This window comes from Bombus affinis, chromosome 3, assembly GCF_024516045.1.
Source record: "Bombus affinis isolate iyBomAffi1 chromosome 3, iyBomAffi1.2, whole genome shotgun sequence".
In the NCBI taxonomy this organism is placed as follows: domain Eukaryota; kingdom Metazoa; phylum Arthropoda; class Insecta; order Hymenoptera; family Apidae; genus Bombus; species Bombus affinis.
Window position 1 is genome coordinate 6,700,319 of NC_066346.1, and position 15,074 is coordinate 6,715,392.

Below are 15,074 nucleotides of genomic sequence, written 5' to 3' on the forward strand. Positions count from 1 at the left end.
TGTGAGATTAAAAAATTCATTATTCGAGTTTATGATAATAAATAAATATACACTTATAAATTTAATTTACTTGAAGAAAATAACGTTTGAAAAATTAGAAGTGTTTCGTCAGCGTTAAAGGATCACAGGTAACTAAAAAGCGCAGTATTTGGCTGAAAAAGAAGAATTCTTCGCTAAAGAAGAATTAAGAAATTCATAATTGAAGAAATAGTATCTTGATAGATAAATTACTTGAAGGGCTTGGAAACAAATAACGACAATGTTATTTATGTCATTAAAAATGACCATCGCGAAGTAAAATTATCAGAAACAAATCAATGGATATACATAACAAGAGATACATCTTTTCTAGAGCAGGAAACGAAAAACTACATTCGCTACGTAATATCGTATTTATTAATCGGATCACATTATCGCAGATATCGTTACACAGATTCATCTGTACATTTAAACTAACTTTCTTTAAATAATTCACGATGCCGTAATACGTATATACATATACAAATTGTGTCGGGTGTGGTATCGATAATAAAACCATCGTTTAGTCAGTGAGCCGAAGCACGGTGGCACGAACCCGATAATAAGTCTAATAATCAATTATAATACAACGACGATGAAGGTACTATCATCGAGAAAAAAGGAAGCTGCTAAGGTCGGCGCAGTCCGCTCGACACTCTCATCGCTCTCGTTCTCACAGTCATCAATTAAGGTATAAAAATAATAGCCTCCAGTCAGCACACTAAATTAGTCCGCCAACTGTACATATACGAATGTGCAGAATTGATATCTGAGCATTTATCGTCCTTCGTTTCTCTTTCTTTATTCGCATTTATGCGTTTTCGTCTCGCGACACAAAAATAGCGGCTAAAAAACGGAAACTCATTCGCAAGTCACACGGCTTCGGTTTTGGTTTTTCATTCTCCCTTTCATTCTCTCTTTTGCTCTTTGTTACGCGCTCACACATTCGCACAATCTCTCCTTTGCTATTCGCGTAAAAATAGTTAGGCACTAAAACAATAATATAAGTAAAGTCCGTCAGTCCTATGTAAGTTCAGCTAAAAGTTAATCACATGTTTCTTCTTTTAATCATTTTTTTCTTCTCTCTCTCTCTCTCTCTCTTTCTTCGTACAGTTAACATCCGTTGTAATAACTAGGATCACTGTGATTAAACGCACGAATGCTCGATGTCTTGACGGTTGCTAACCCTTTTTCCCTTACTTTTTATAAATAACGAAATTGGTTGAAGCAAGGAACTGTGTGGTACGTAGTGTTTCTTACCGAGTCGTTACATTCAAGTCATACGATCTGACTAATTCTAGGTCCGTTGACCTATCAGTCTACCTCACGACAGCGAATATGCTTCCTCTTTTTATAGCAAAAACGACATGCTTCTCTTTGACGTTCTCTTTTCTCACTTTTTCAACACGCAGTTATTATTCGTTTATTTCTTCTTCTCTTGTTTTTATTAAACGTGTATATTTTTAAGTGAGAATATCTGGGACATTTGAAGATTCGAAAAATTTCGAAGAAAAAAAAATTCTCTTCTTGATGTAATCATATTTTGAGGAAATTGAACGGAGAATGAGAATTTTTAGAAGTATGATTAAAAGTATTTTGTCGTACGCTGCAGAAATATGAAGCTGGAAGCAAGCAAAGTATGAATACAGAATATACGAGAGAAATATATTAGGTGGGTAATGGCTCTGGACTTCATTACATAGTTTCTAACGTTTAGTTCTCGAGGAAACCAAAACGAATGGATAGAATAAAGCAAGGATAGAGGCAGGGAAAAGAGCAATAAGATGCGAGGAGAAAACCAAACGATTAAATAAGTATAAAATAATACAAGAATCTTGCAGGGAAATAGATACGAAGGAAGAAGATAAGAAGTCGAACTGGGAAGAAATTAGAGACACATACCACAGACAGAAAATGACAGGTATTAAAGAAGTGCAAATGGAAAAAAGAAAAGAGAAAGACCTTGCTGAAGCCCCAGCGCAAATGAACAGAACAGAGCAGTTACAATGGTAATATAGTGGAATAGTAGAAATAACACGCATTATAAGGAAATTAGAGATAACTAAAGAATGAAATATTTAAATGAGCAATACGAAAGCAAAAATCAAAGCATACTGCCAGGTTCAGATGTGCAAACGAAGAAAGAGGAAATATGTGTGTAGTGAAGAAGGAAGAAGTCACTGGAACATATGCTGCATGAATGTAAAAAGGTGAAAGTAACACAGTTAAAGGAACAGTAAAAGAAATACTAAAACAGGGAGAGAAAAAAGGAGCGGAATGAATGCGTTTACTGCTGGAAAAACGAAGAAACAAGGAAGGACAATTCAAAGAAAAGACAATTCAAGAATACTCTTGAAACTAGATTCCACACGTAACACACACACACATACGCACGCGCACACACACACAGAATAAATGCAACGCCTCATCTTGAGCTCGAAGGGTATGAAGTAAATCTAATTATTAGTATAAATTGAGAAAAACTAAATACGATAGCGACATTGAATATAGTTTGGATAATTCTAGATATAATTTAATTTGTTTTTCTAATTATATTTTTAATACTTATATATAATTTAAATATTCAATATAATTTACAGCTTGGTCCAGGAAAAAAGTAAAATGTCCATCTTTTTAGAACTTTAGATAAATAAAAATAATATGAGAGTATTTTTAAATATTGTTAAACTTGAATAATTATAATAATTTTGAATAAAAAAAAGTCATTTGAACAAAGGATAAGAATTCTTCGAATATTGAAAAATGCCCCAAACAAACACTTAATCGCAACAATCATTGAGAAATTTCTACACGACTCGATTAGAGGAAAGTTTGACAGTTAGTTAAGTTCTAAAATTTATGAATATTTATATTGCAGTGACCAAGGATATTGTCAAAGATACATTTTCACACTATCTCACCCGATATGTGTGTTCCTACGAAAAGCTTTTATACAATCAATTCGTACACTCGACCAGGCTTCTTTCTGTGCTTCTTCATTTTTTCCCTTCCAGAATTTTCAAGGAAGAATTTCTAGAGACTCAAGAATCGCGATTTTCGAAAGGGTGTCCTTATGAATTTTCTTCTTTACATATGAAGATATTCTCTTCTCTATGTATATGAAAATCTGCGCGATTGTACGACATTTCACACGCACACAATAAATAAATTACATTAATCACAACGCAAGTTTAAATGAAAGGTACAAATGCTATATGGAATACGAAACTGTCGAATTTGCAGCATGGAATGTGTTAGTAATATCATTTGTGTTCGACTATTATTAATCTTTTCATGCCTACTTACATACAATGAGGGAAATAGGTAATTTATAATTTTCTATTATGTCAAATATTGAAGTAAATAATATTTTATCAACAAATTATGACTTTGAAATGATAAGATAACAGAGTGATATTTTTACTTCTATTTTATAATTAATATTATAATATGTTTTATACAATGATACAAAATTTTCATCAATATCAATACAAGGAATTGAATATTTATAAATGAATGGCAAATGTATTTGTAATTTTAGACTCATGATGGAGAAAATTAATTAAAACAAAATTTTCAGTAAAATGGCAAACGGCAAATACTTAGATTCATTATTCTATTGCTGCCCATTTTACGAATATTTTGTTCTTATTTATTTTCTCTATCGAAAGTTTAAACATATTATATTCCAAAAATTGTAATACAGCAAGTAAAAATATTATAACTGTTATTTTGAAAAAGTAGAATATTTTTCAATAAATTTACAAGGATAATTTTGATAAAATAAGAAAATAATGTCTCGCATGAAAAGACTAATAGAACCAATTCGGTGTAAATGGAAAGCATATAAATATCGAAAACATTTCCATCACGTTATTTATAATTCTATACAAAAGATGATTCGACAATAACAAGAGCAATTTTGTAGCAGCAGATAAAGATACAGTCTTAAGGTATAAAGATACAAATCTGAAATGCACTGATGTATACATTTCAAAAAGTCCATCAATGATTACATGAGAATGACAAAAAACTTGTTCTCTATTGGACTGGTTTATCAAGTAATTAAAAGTTTGTGGAACAAACTTATTCTTGAAGTTGGTTGCCTAAGTATGCACAACTGCTTGGTGCAGTATATGATACGAAAAAAATGCAATTCATCGATTTATAAAAATCTTTTAAAGTGGACCCTATTAAAATACAAATTATATTTCTCAAAATACTTCAAATCTTCTATCAATAAAAAGATGTCAGAATTAACTGAATACTTATTGGACAATTAACAAACCCAATAATAAAAGTAGTTCGTTTCTTTTTCACAATTAACGATGTTGCAGTATTTGAAATTGAAGATATCTTTTAAATATATCATGGATACAGTGATACAGTACATATAATATATTTTAAGATTTTCACTCATTGTCTAAAGTTAATCAAGAAAAACCATATCCACCGTTGAATGTGTCGTACATTTCGCATTAATTTATATAAAATTCGCATTATTTATATTAGCAACTTGTTATAATATGTTACATGTAATTCAAAGTTGGTAAACAATGAAAATGTATAAATGTATAAATTAATTTCTAAAGTGTGAAAAAGGTAACTTTGGTTTAATTTGACCAAAGTTCATAGAAAAAATGTCATTTTTTTAAATTATATTATTTCATATTATTCGATCGATTATCGATTGATAAAATTATTTTGGCTCACATTCTCCGATTAGTAAGTTGATATCATAAAGTTGCTCGCATATATCAAAAAAGAAATTAAATTGACGATAATTTTCCCAATCATTATCATCTGTCGCCATGATCTTTTTCATCGGACTATCAAAAAATATATACATATTTTGAATGTTGCACTTTCAACAAATGAGAAAATTTGGACCGAAAATTTGATATATCAATATATCTTCCATTCGACACTGCAAATGAACACACATCGGTGTATATGCCATACGTGATTTTCAATCTGTTTGTGTAAACGTATATAATTTTCATACTCGAATTAGAAATCAATCAATTTCATGTCAGTTATTAATAGAATTCCATAGTGTCTGAAATAAAGTCTAATTCATTAACTGCATATGAAAATCACAAAAATGTACCGAAAATGTGAAGTAAAAGTGGAACAATGAATAGAATGAGATGATAAATGGAGCAATCAGCTTCTATAAAAATAGTCTATGGTCGTCAATCTCACTGTATACTAAAGAATCTTGATGCTTCAAGCTCGCAGTTCATGATCTACAACATTATTTCCTTGGCAAAAAATTTGTTTTCTTGTCAGATTTTTCTTTCGCTTAAAACAAAGGTAATAAAACATAATAAACTGCAACTTTGAGAAGAAATTATATAAAATTCTATACACGAATTAAACAATACTTCAGAAACTTTGCTAGTCACAATAGACGTAGAAAATAGAAATATGTACTTGTAAGATAAAATCAATGTTATAGATTCGTAATAATCGAAATAATCTTCAGCACTTGAAGCTTAATGTAAGCTTTCTTAATCGTTAAACTACATAATACTCGGATTAAACTCGTAACTATTGAGTTTCTTATTCAAGCGCAGAATATATCTTTCTTTATCTTCAAATGTCTTTCTTCCTATCAATTAAACGAGCCAACCCACCAAGATTCTTTAAATATTTTCATTGACAAGTTGGCAAACGACGAACTTCCCGTTTTAGCTGTCATTTGAAATCGGATGACACTCGAGCGAATCGCATTCAGCAAGTCCTTCGCCACGACGAAGAGAAAACTCGTCCGATAAGAGGCTTTCTGGCAACATAGCTGCTGAATCTATGCTATCGAAATAACGATGGGGCCAGACAGAACTCTGTCGGAAACGTCTGATTGGCGAACCAATGATAAATTCCACTTTGGTCGTACCGGTCACTGATGAAGTCTCTTGATTCAAGGAGTCCGGATACAAAGAGGAATCGCTGTGCCGGAAGCTGCCGTTCGTTGAGCACCAAGAACTCGGTGGTTCGGTGCAACTCTGAAAAACATCAATGCCTATTATTGATTTTTGTTCCACTTGCTTCTACCTGCGAACGAGAACTCGATTTTTCATGATTTGCACGTAGCTTGTATTTCACTGCGTTTCAATTCCTCTGAGGCAAAATACACAACAAAATCCCACAATGATCAGTGCTCTTATACCGTCTCTGGTATTTTACATGATACGTACTAATATGATGACTATCGAAAGTGTCTCTAATATATGAGAATGCGGTGTGCGTACGAGATAAACGGAAGTTTTCTGAACCACTTTTGAATGTTTCTGAATGTCTGAAGTCCGATACAGATATCTGCAGTGACGATCGAAAGTTCGGAAGGTATCTCTCAGAGGTATACTACATATTTGTTAGATTAGACGTTTGAGAAAGTTCGATGAAAAGATTTGATATAGTTTGTATAACCATATGCTTCTATAAAATGTAACTGATAATTACAATACGTTATTAGTAATTTTAATATAAACTAATAATGAGTGGTTTCAGATTTACCACTTTCTAATTATTATTGAGAAAGAGTCTTGAGAAATTCTATATGAGTATATGTAGTTTCACATGATTTAATTAGAATAATTAAAGAAACTGTTTTAATAATTAAGTTTATGCCTAATTCGCGATTATAGCGCAAATAAAATTTGAATTTTTTATGAGATTAGCTCTGTTCAATTTCTAATAACAAGGAAATACAAGCCAGTTACTTTGTCTCGTTAGATATGAAAAGGAGAAGAAATACGATTTAAAATCTCACTGTATAAAGCATAATAAGGTAAATATAAATTCGATGTGCAGAAATTCAATTTAAAGGAAGTGTAAAAAGCATAAAACAGTATAAAAATAAAAAACATGAAAAATACATAAAGCATAGAATACTGTGCAAATTCTTACTTTCTCTTATAATATTGAATTGTAGCATCAAATAATAATAGATCATTATATTTCTTATTTGTTACTTCAAACATTATTTATCGATAAATCTTATACCTTTTATCTTTATTAGCAATTATATCTTATAAATATTTTTTCCTAAAATTTCTTTTCAAAATCTCCTGATAAAAAGAAAAGGCAATACGTATTAGAATTAAAAATATTTTTACTCTAATCTAAACTGTTCTTGAATTAATTTTGTCTGCATGAGTAACTTACCAATGCACAATTGAATCGAACATCCGATCGTCACTGCAAATATCAAGAAGACCGATCGCATTTTAAAGAGTGCAATGAAAAACGACGAGATTGTAAATTAGTATTTAATTCGTAGTATCACGTAGCACTGGACGTGAGGTGGACAATGAACCGCAAGGCCAAGCAGGTAAGCGTGTGGTCGATTCATTTTCCTTTACATCAATCATTATAAGTACGAATCTGCGAGCCACGTCATGGCTCTCGAGGCTATATCCGCATACAAGCAACGCTAGCAAATAAGATCAAACTTGAGCAAATGAAAGAGCAAACAAACTGAAAGATTAATGGACATTCAAAACGAGGGAATCTTCGCTAGCGCGGCGTGAAAATTTACGGTAATATCGTGTTCGACGTGCGTGCTCAAATAAATTGCCCGTTTCTTTTTGAATTCATAACTGCAATAAATATAGTCTTACGACAAAGTGGTGGAGAGACGGAGATATCGACGTCAGGATGGTCGAAGAGCCAAATTATCCCCGACATTCGCTTTCCGATAAAATTATCTGTCGAATTTTATGATTTATTACTACAAGAATATTGTAGATTTTACTTACATTAAACATTAATCGTTTCACCTTAATTTGTTTTCAATTATTCGAGTCACAAAATTCGACAAAGTACATTATATCAATTTGCATGCATCTTTTTGTTGCAAAATATAACTAATACTACTATGGGGTCAACAAGAAAAAGGAAATCAGGTCATAATCAATATTTTATGTAGGAAGATGTGTTCAATGGGGTGGTATTTAAGTATTTAATGAGTCAGTATATTGAAAGTATAGCAAATCAGATAAATCCCCAAATGAAATGTGTGAGAAACTGAGACGTCAAGTGACATAAGAGCTAAGATTACAGATTAAAGTTTAATCATATGAGTATTCCCAATCTGAGTTATCATCAAGTTATAATACCTTATGCAATTTCATAACATTCGATTACTCAAATCCTCCCATACGTAGAAATGCAACTAATGTCTTTTAAGTATGAACGTATGTTAAGGTCGCGTGTCGCAAGTGCTGCTACTTTTTCTTCACTGAAATAAAACAAGGAAAGTAATATAATATATGGCTGATACCGTGAGAACCAATTCAACTAATTTAGATGGAGATTGAAGGGAGGCTTACTACGGGTGCGTGCGCATGCCAAGAACTAAAGTGAAAATAATAAATAAATAAAAAATAAAAAAAAAAAAGAGGACAACTACAAATGTGTGTACTACTTGACGAGACGAGAAAACAGGAAGATGAGGATAAAAACAGGCTCATAGCTCACCACATCCAGGAAGAAGCATCGAAGCAAATGATAATAAAAGAAGCATAACTTACGAGAAAAACCGGCGGCACGCGAGAAGGGGCCATTTTCTGTATTGGACCGCCGGGGACGGGCTCGAACGCACGCTCGCCTGCGCTCCAGATCAGACATTTTGGTTGTGGATCGTCGGGCGATTCGTCGTAATTAAGACAAATGTCGGTCGAGAGTCTCTGTATACGTCAGAGTTTCAATAACGTTTTCAGGAATGATCGAGTGTGTCATAGAGGATGATTAGATCGGAAACGATTCCACATTTCGATAGATAAGAGTTAACGCACGTTAAGGACGAGTGCTGTCGCGGAGGAAAGCGTGGACCGCGGCGAAGAGGACGACGAAAGATAGGACCGATAGTGAGTTTAAAGAACGTTTTGTGAGTGTGACGCGACGATCAGAAGTAGAACCAGCGTTTGACTGAGAAAGATTGATTATACATTGGTACACGGATGGCGCAAGGGGTGAATAGAGAATAGTAAAGATTAGCGAGTCAGCTGTATAACCGACGAAACAAATAAATTCAATCGACTATAAGTAGCTACAGTGGATGACCCTTGGTCGTTGGTTAACCGGGCTGTCTTTTTGTTGTTTTATGGTGAGCACAAGTCAGCGTGTCGAGACGGGAGAAAATTAGAAGGTCCGAGAGGCGTAGGAGACGGACTCGGTTCGAAGGGGGCCGCAATTAGAAGCAGCAGATATCCCTAACAGTGACTACTGGCCGTCCTGGAGAAGAGGATACTGGTGGACTCTCTACTACATCGGGCCGTTGGACAACGATGACTTCAGCCAGTTGCTCCAAAAAAATTGCTTTACGGATCGTACCTTGCCGTTTTCGGTATCAACAGATGTTGACGCGCGGGCCAGGCTGTAGGAACGGCGTGCAGGGGCGGGCGGTCTTCGAGGAGGAGTCGTCCCCGGGGATGAGGACGTGCCGAGGTTGTTAGACTCCAGCGAGTCTCGGGCGCGGGACAGCGAGGAGGATTTGTTTAAGGAGTCTCGGCTGGAATTGTTACGCGGCAGGGACCTGTTCAGGGACTCCCTGTTTGTCTCCTTGCTGTTTCCGGTCCCGTTATTATTCCCACCGGCGGTGCCGTTGTTGTTGTTACTATTCTTGGTCAGGCTTTTGTTCCCAAGGGAATCTCGATTTGAGTCACGAGCCTTCGACAAAGACTTGCCACCATGACTGTCGCGACTAGAATCACGCGGTGGCCTTGTTAACGACTTCAACGATTCCTTGCTGTCGTTTCTTCCGTGGCTAGGTGGTCTGGGTGCTGCTGCCTTCGTCGTAGCACCGGGTAAAGGTATACGGCTAGGACGTCGCCGGGGCGACGGTTTCACCTCGACGGCTTGATGATGATCGCGAGCCGATTCTGTACTACTTCCTGGCTCGAGACCATTCTGCTCACACCTTGGCTGATCACCGTCCGCCTCCGGATCTATTTCCGTTGGTGGTCGTTGCTGAAGTCTTTCTAGTACGCGAACGCGCGCTCGTGTACCTTCCAATTCGATGTTTCTCTCTTCCAGCTGGAATATATATTAAGATGTCAAAATTTCGATGGGTACAAGTAAACATAGTTAAGCGAGTGATCTAGAATTTTGGAAAATATATTCGATTATCTATAATTAAAGTGTTGAACACATATTATGTACTTAGTATTCGTTTATCTAATGTCTATACGTATGAATATTTACGTATTTTCATAATTAATCATTTATCGTATAAACGTAATTAAAATTATGTAATTATATAAATTACCTGGAAACGCAAGTCGTCGTTTTCCTCCCGTGCCTTGTCTAATCGTTCGGAAAGAGTTTCTGTACTTTTTTGTACTTCATCTAACCTTTTTTGTAGGACCTGCAAAATATCGATTTATCTTATAACATTTTCATTCAAATATGTGTATGATCTGTCATATAGGAAGAACTACTCTCAATACAACGATATCTGATATTTCATACCCTACCACTCAAACACAAAGTTAATGAATTTTTTATATGTTGTTAATTCTTCTTGTTATATGTTGTTAATTCTTATTTCTGGAAATAACCAACCACTGGGAAAAGTTAATCTCAAAATCGATTATAATGCCTTTACTTTACAAATTATATTAAAATCCTAGAAAATTAGATTTTGAAGGAAGAAATTTTATAAATCTCAGCTACTTACCTGATTATGGACGGTAGTAGTGATTAAATGCCGCTGCAGCTCAAGAGGTGAGTTTTCTCGTAGAATGGCAGCTATCTTCTTCGAGTCGACGTCCTTAACGTGCGCAACTCTGGTAGGTGACACAAGGACGGAATCCAACGCACCCAGACGTGCTCTCCTTTCATTTACACTCGCCTCGACATCGATGTCGCGTAGCTCCTCATTATGAGCGGTGACGTCCAACAAAACGTTCTTCTCTATGGTCCTTGTCCGGAAGCGACTTTTATGAGCCTTTGTGGACGTCGCAACCGACGCAAACGCCGAAGACTTGCTTTTAATATTGCTAACGTTATTGCTTTTCGGTGGCGAGACGACAGGCGCCGCGGATGCGATGGGTTGCAACCTCTGAGCACCTGGCGCAAGGACGTCCGCAGATGCTTCGCTCAGTCCAGCCCGGAGTCGATCCTCGAGACCAGTTTTCAACGCAGATAATGCGGCTAACTCGGATTGAAGTTCCTGCGCTCTAGCTCGACTAGATATCGTCTCTGCCTCGAGCTCTGCCACCTTGTCCAGAAGTTGCTCCTTCTCCCTCCTCAGCGTTACTACTTGAGAATCTTTGTCTTTATCCTGTTTATCCTCTTCGGTCGGTATCGTCGTTGTCTTTTCATCCTCCAGACATGTAACCTTTCTTACAGCATTCAAGATATCGGTAGATGCTAGATCTTCAGATGCTACGCTCTCTAATCGACCTTGCAAACATTCTACCTCTTCTCTGAGCCTGATTCCCTTACGATGGATCACGTCCAGAAGATTCCACAGCTCGTCTTCCGCCTCGTCGAGAACAGTAGGTCTAGGACTATTCGGCCTTGGTGCTATCGCTGTCGAAGCACTGTCCTTGGAAGATGTTTCCGTGCTAAAGCCAGAATCCTGGACCGTGGCGCTACAGTTGTTTTTCGTGCCGCCACTGTGCGAGTTACTGCGACTCCTCGGCAACGAAGACGACGAAGATTCAGCACCTTCGCGCGGGACTCGTCTCCTAACCTTCCCGGGCTCCCATTCGTTGATTCGTCTCGATGATGGACTGGATAGCGGTAATGGGATGTGAGAATTTTGGGTGCAGGACGATGACGTCACAGACGCTCCCGCGGATGCCGTCGCGGCCATCTTGTGCCGGAGGTTTGGGAACGTCTCGATGACGAGGTCCCGGAACTCGAGAAGGGCGCCGACCTCATTCTGGAGCTCCTGCAGGGCGATCAAGGACTTCGCCTGCTCGTTTATCAGGTAGTGAAAAGGACCTGGTCGTAGGGGCATGCAATCCATGCCACCGCCACTGCTACTGTTTCCACCGCCACTGCTGCTGTTTCCACCGCTGCCAGTACCACTGACGCTTCCGACGGCGCCTTCTGTTAAGCCAGTGCCAATGCCACACTATGTAAACAAACAGATGCAAAGGTCAAATGTTGGTATATATATATATGTATTCTGTTTATCTTTTTATTAGGTTGTCCGAAAAGTTCATTTCGTTTTATAAGGAAATAATAGACGCACAATGTTTTTTGTTTTATATTAGTTTATTGAACTATACACGAGCATAATAATAGAAATATAACGAAATGGATTATACCTAATTCAATAAAATAATATAAAACAGAAATTGTTGTTCATCTATTATCACCTTATGAAACGAAAGAAACTTTTCGGACAACCTAATATATTTGTTTGGGTTCAACGATACAACATTTGGAAATTTGTGATTAATTATTATCATTAGATGATGTTTTAAGGGTGAGTGCAATCAATCTTTGTGATTCTATGCATTGAGCAACGTGTTTCAATTTTTTCGAGTTGCGATATCTTATTATAATAATCAAACATCTCGCACGTCTTTTGTTTTATTTTAGTGTATTTTGTTTTTAGAGAATGAATTTAATTGCGAATCGATTGCAATGGAAATTCTAAAATTATTAAAGGCGTGCTATAGAAAATAATACAAACAACGTGGAATATTTATTTACCACATCTTTACTACGAACTTTGTGGCAACCGAATATTTTAAAATATATATATATAATATCTATTCAATACTTTTGTCAATTATAATTTCATTTTATAACATTATGCTATATTTTCGTACCGCCTACCTTTTAAACTTTCTTTAATACCGTAAATTTAATGAACATGACATTAAATATAAATGTGTTTAAACAAATTGGTTGGTAGATGATATTGCATGTTTTTATTAAATTTTTCTTATAAAGTAGGCGGTATTCGTCTCGTGTTTGACTTCCATAGCCAAGACGCACGAGCTGTAATAACTAAGTTTCTAATTTTTCTAACAATGAGAAATTGCTACTAAATTATTATACATGTTTTCCAAGATAATGTTCCGAAAAAGGAAAACTTGTTCGAAAACGTCTTTGAAGGGCATTAAGATCATACTCATTTAATCTGCTATAACAGGAACATTATTTACTTTGGAGAAAAGATTATACTTGATTACAGTTTCTTGTTTGATACGAAAGGAAGAATAATTGCTCCAAATAAGCTTTTTGGTGTCGGTACAATAATTCGAGAATAAAACACACTAGTGCAGTGATAAATAGGTAAATTACAGACTTTAAAAAGTATATTTGTTTTGTAGCAATATTTTTAATCCCAAAATTAGGAAACAGATTTCAAAATTCACAATACAACCGGGAAGAAACTCTAGGTCAAAAAATATAAAATATAAAATGAAATTGTTTCGTATGAATTTTATTGTTTCAGAAAATTTACCTTGGATATTCTTGCGTGCATCTAACTATGTCATAATCAAACTCAATCTCTTTTTTCATTCTATTTAAACTATCTACCTACCATGGTCATTTCGAATACGAGGTATCACACGAAAAGGTTCTATTCTACGTTTTCGATTATTTTTTCACACAGAATCACTCCCTTTCCGGCTATAGTGTCGTGATTGCAGGCGCACCCTAGATATATATGGAACTTTCGAACAATAATTATTACCAGTTATTCGCTGTAACAGCAAAGAACCAAGCAATGAGAATTTAATACAACGGAAATGAGTTTCTGCATAACTGGTGCTTGCATAATTCAAGTTCTTCAATCAGGGTTCTCATTAATGCAACAATGAAGCCGCAAATGAATGATAATATATGTAAGTATTTTATACAAGAAACTGTATTAGTACATATTACATTACGAATAAAGTAAACCAAAGTTTAACTTTTTTCCGATCTTTGCAAAACTCTTCGAAAATTTGTTTAAGTTTAATAAGAATAAAAAGGAATTGTTACGGAGAATCAAAGATTTTCTTAAAACATTAAAAGTCCGGTCTCGAGTTTTTGCTTCGTTGAAACGAAAGCGAGACTGGGATATAATAAATTGAAGGATTGCAGCAGGATTAAGAGACATAGGAATAAATCCAAGGTGTTAGAGCTCCAAAGACAGTATAATCACGTTGCGACGATGCAATATGACTGCAGGTGAGGACGAGGGTACGGTAGAATGCATCTAGGAACGACACAAACGCAGGAGAAACGTCAACTTTCTTGAGCGAAAATAACACGTGAGCAGAGATGGAAGTTAATCGCGTACATGCTCACGAAACGCAAAACGCGTGACAGGTGTTGTCGCGTGTAAGACGTGTCTCGGTGTTCCGTCTGTTTCACTCGATTGTCATCTCTTACATGCCACGGCTCTGCGACACCGCAAACACGCGAAATCGTCCTGCTAATCTGGGTAATTTATTGCCTTCGAAAGTACAATTTCTACCTTTGGTTTGGGTTAGGTTTTTTAAGGACCTCGCAGACTGATTAATCTATCCTCAGATACATCACTGGCCTTCATAGTATCGATAGGTTATAGACGGCTCATGCTGGATCAAAAAAATTTAGGATTTTTAATTTTACTTTGTATTTTACATCCTCGATACAGAGGTTAGTAATAAAATGAAATAAAATTCTAATTTTAGATTATTTATGGTATTAAAGGCCCAATGATATTAGTTAAGAGTTAACGTTGATTTTCATATAAATGATATACTGTGGTGTACAAAAGTTTTCAATCTCTGGACAGGTAGATTTTTCATTGTATATTTTAGAAACAATATTGCAACACATATTATTAAGTTGTTTCGAAAGTTAAATTCTATTTTATATTTAACTAGAATGAAAGAGGATTATTTACAGTATAAAAATATAAGATATAAGATATACAGACAAAAAAATTATGAATTTATACAAAAACCCGTCGTTTATTTATAACATTTTACTGTAACAACTTCAAAAAGTAAAAAGCATCAACCTTCTACAAGAAACTAATTGTTCGATCTAATCCCTTCTATCTGATCGAAATAAATTGATAAATTGCAAATTTACTTATCTGTATA

At 35.4% G+C, this 15,074-nt stretch overlaps 1 protein-coding gene across 9 annotated transcripts in view; it reads right to left on the minus strand.

Moving 5' to 3' along the window:
* Nucleotides 1–378: 378 nt before the first annotated feature.
* Nucleotides 379–15,074, minus strand: part of LOC126914144 (uncharacterized) — a 123,132-nt gene continuing 108,436 nt past the window's right edge. For 4 of the 9 annotated variants that reach the window (XM_050717656.1, XM_050717659.1, XM_050717660.1 and 1 more), the window contains 5 exons: nt 10,703–12,109; nt 10,292–10,390; nt 9,358–10,059; nt 8,556–8,711; nt 379–6,026 (listed from right to left, as the gene is read on the minus strand). In XM_050717656.1, coding sequence (XP_050573613.1) covers nt 5,712–6,026; nt 8,556–8,711; nt 9,358–10,059; nt 10,292–10,390; nt 10,703–12,109 — 2,679 coding nt within the window. In that variant the 3' untranslated portion in view covers nt 379–5,711. Of the gene's footprint in view, nt 6,027–7,643; nt 7,731–8,141; nt 8,264–8,555; nt 8,712–9,357; nt 10,060–10,291; nt 10,391–10,702; nt 12,110–15,074 lie in introns of all 9 variants that reach the window. The other 5 variants (XR_007709585.1, XR_007709586.1, XR_007709584.1 and 2 more) reach the window with 5 other exon arrangements.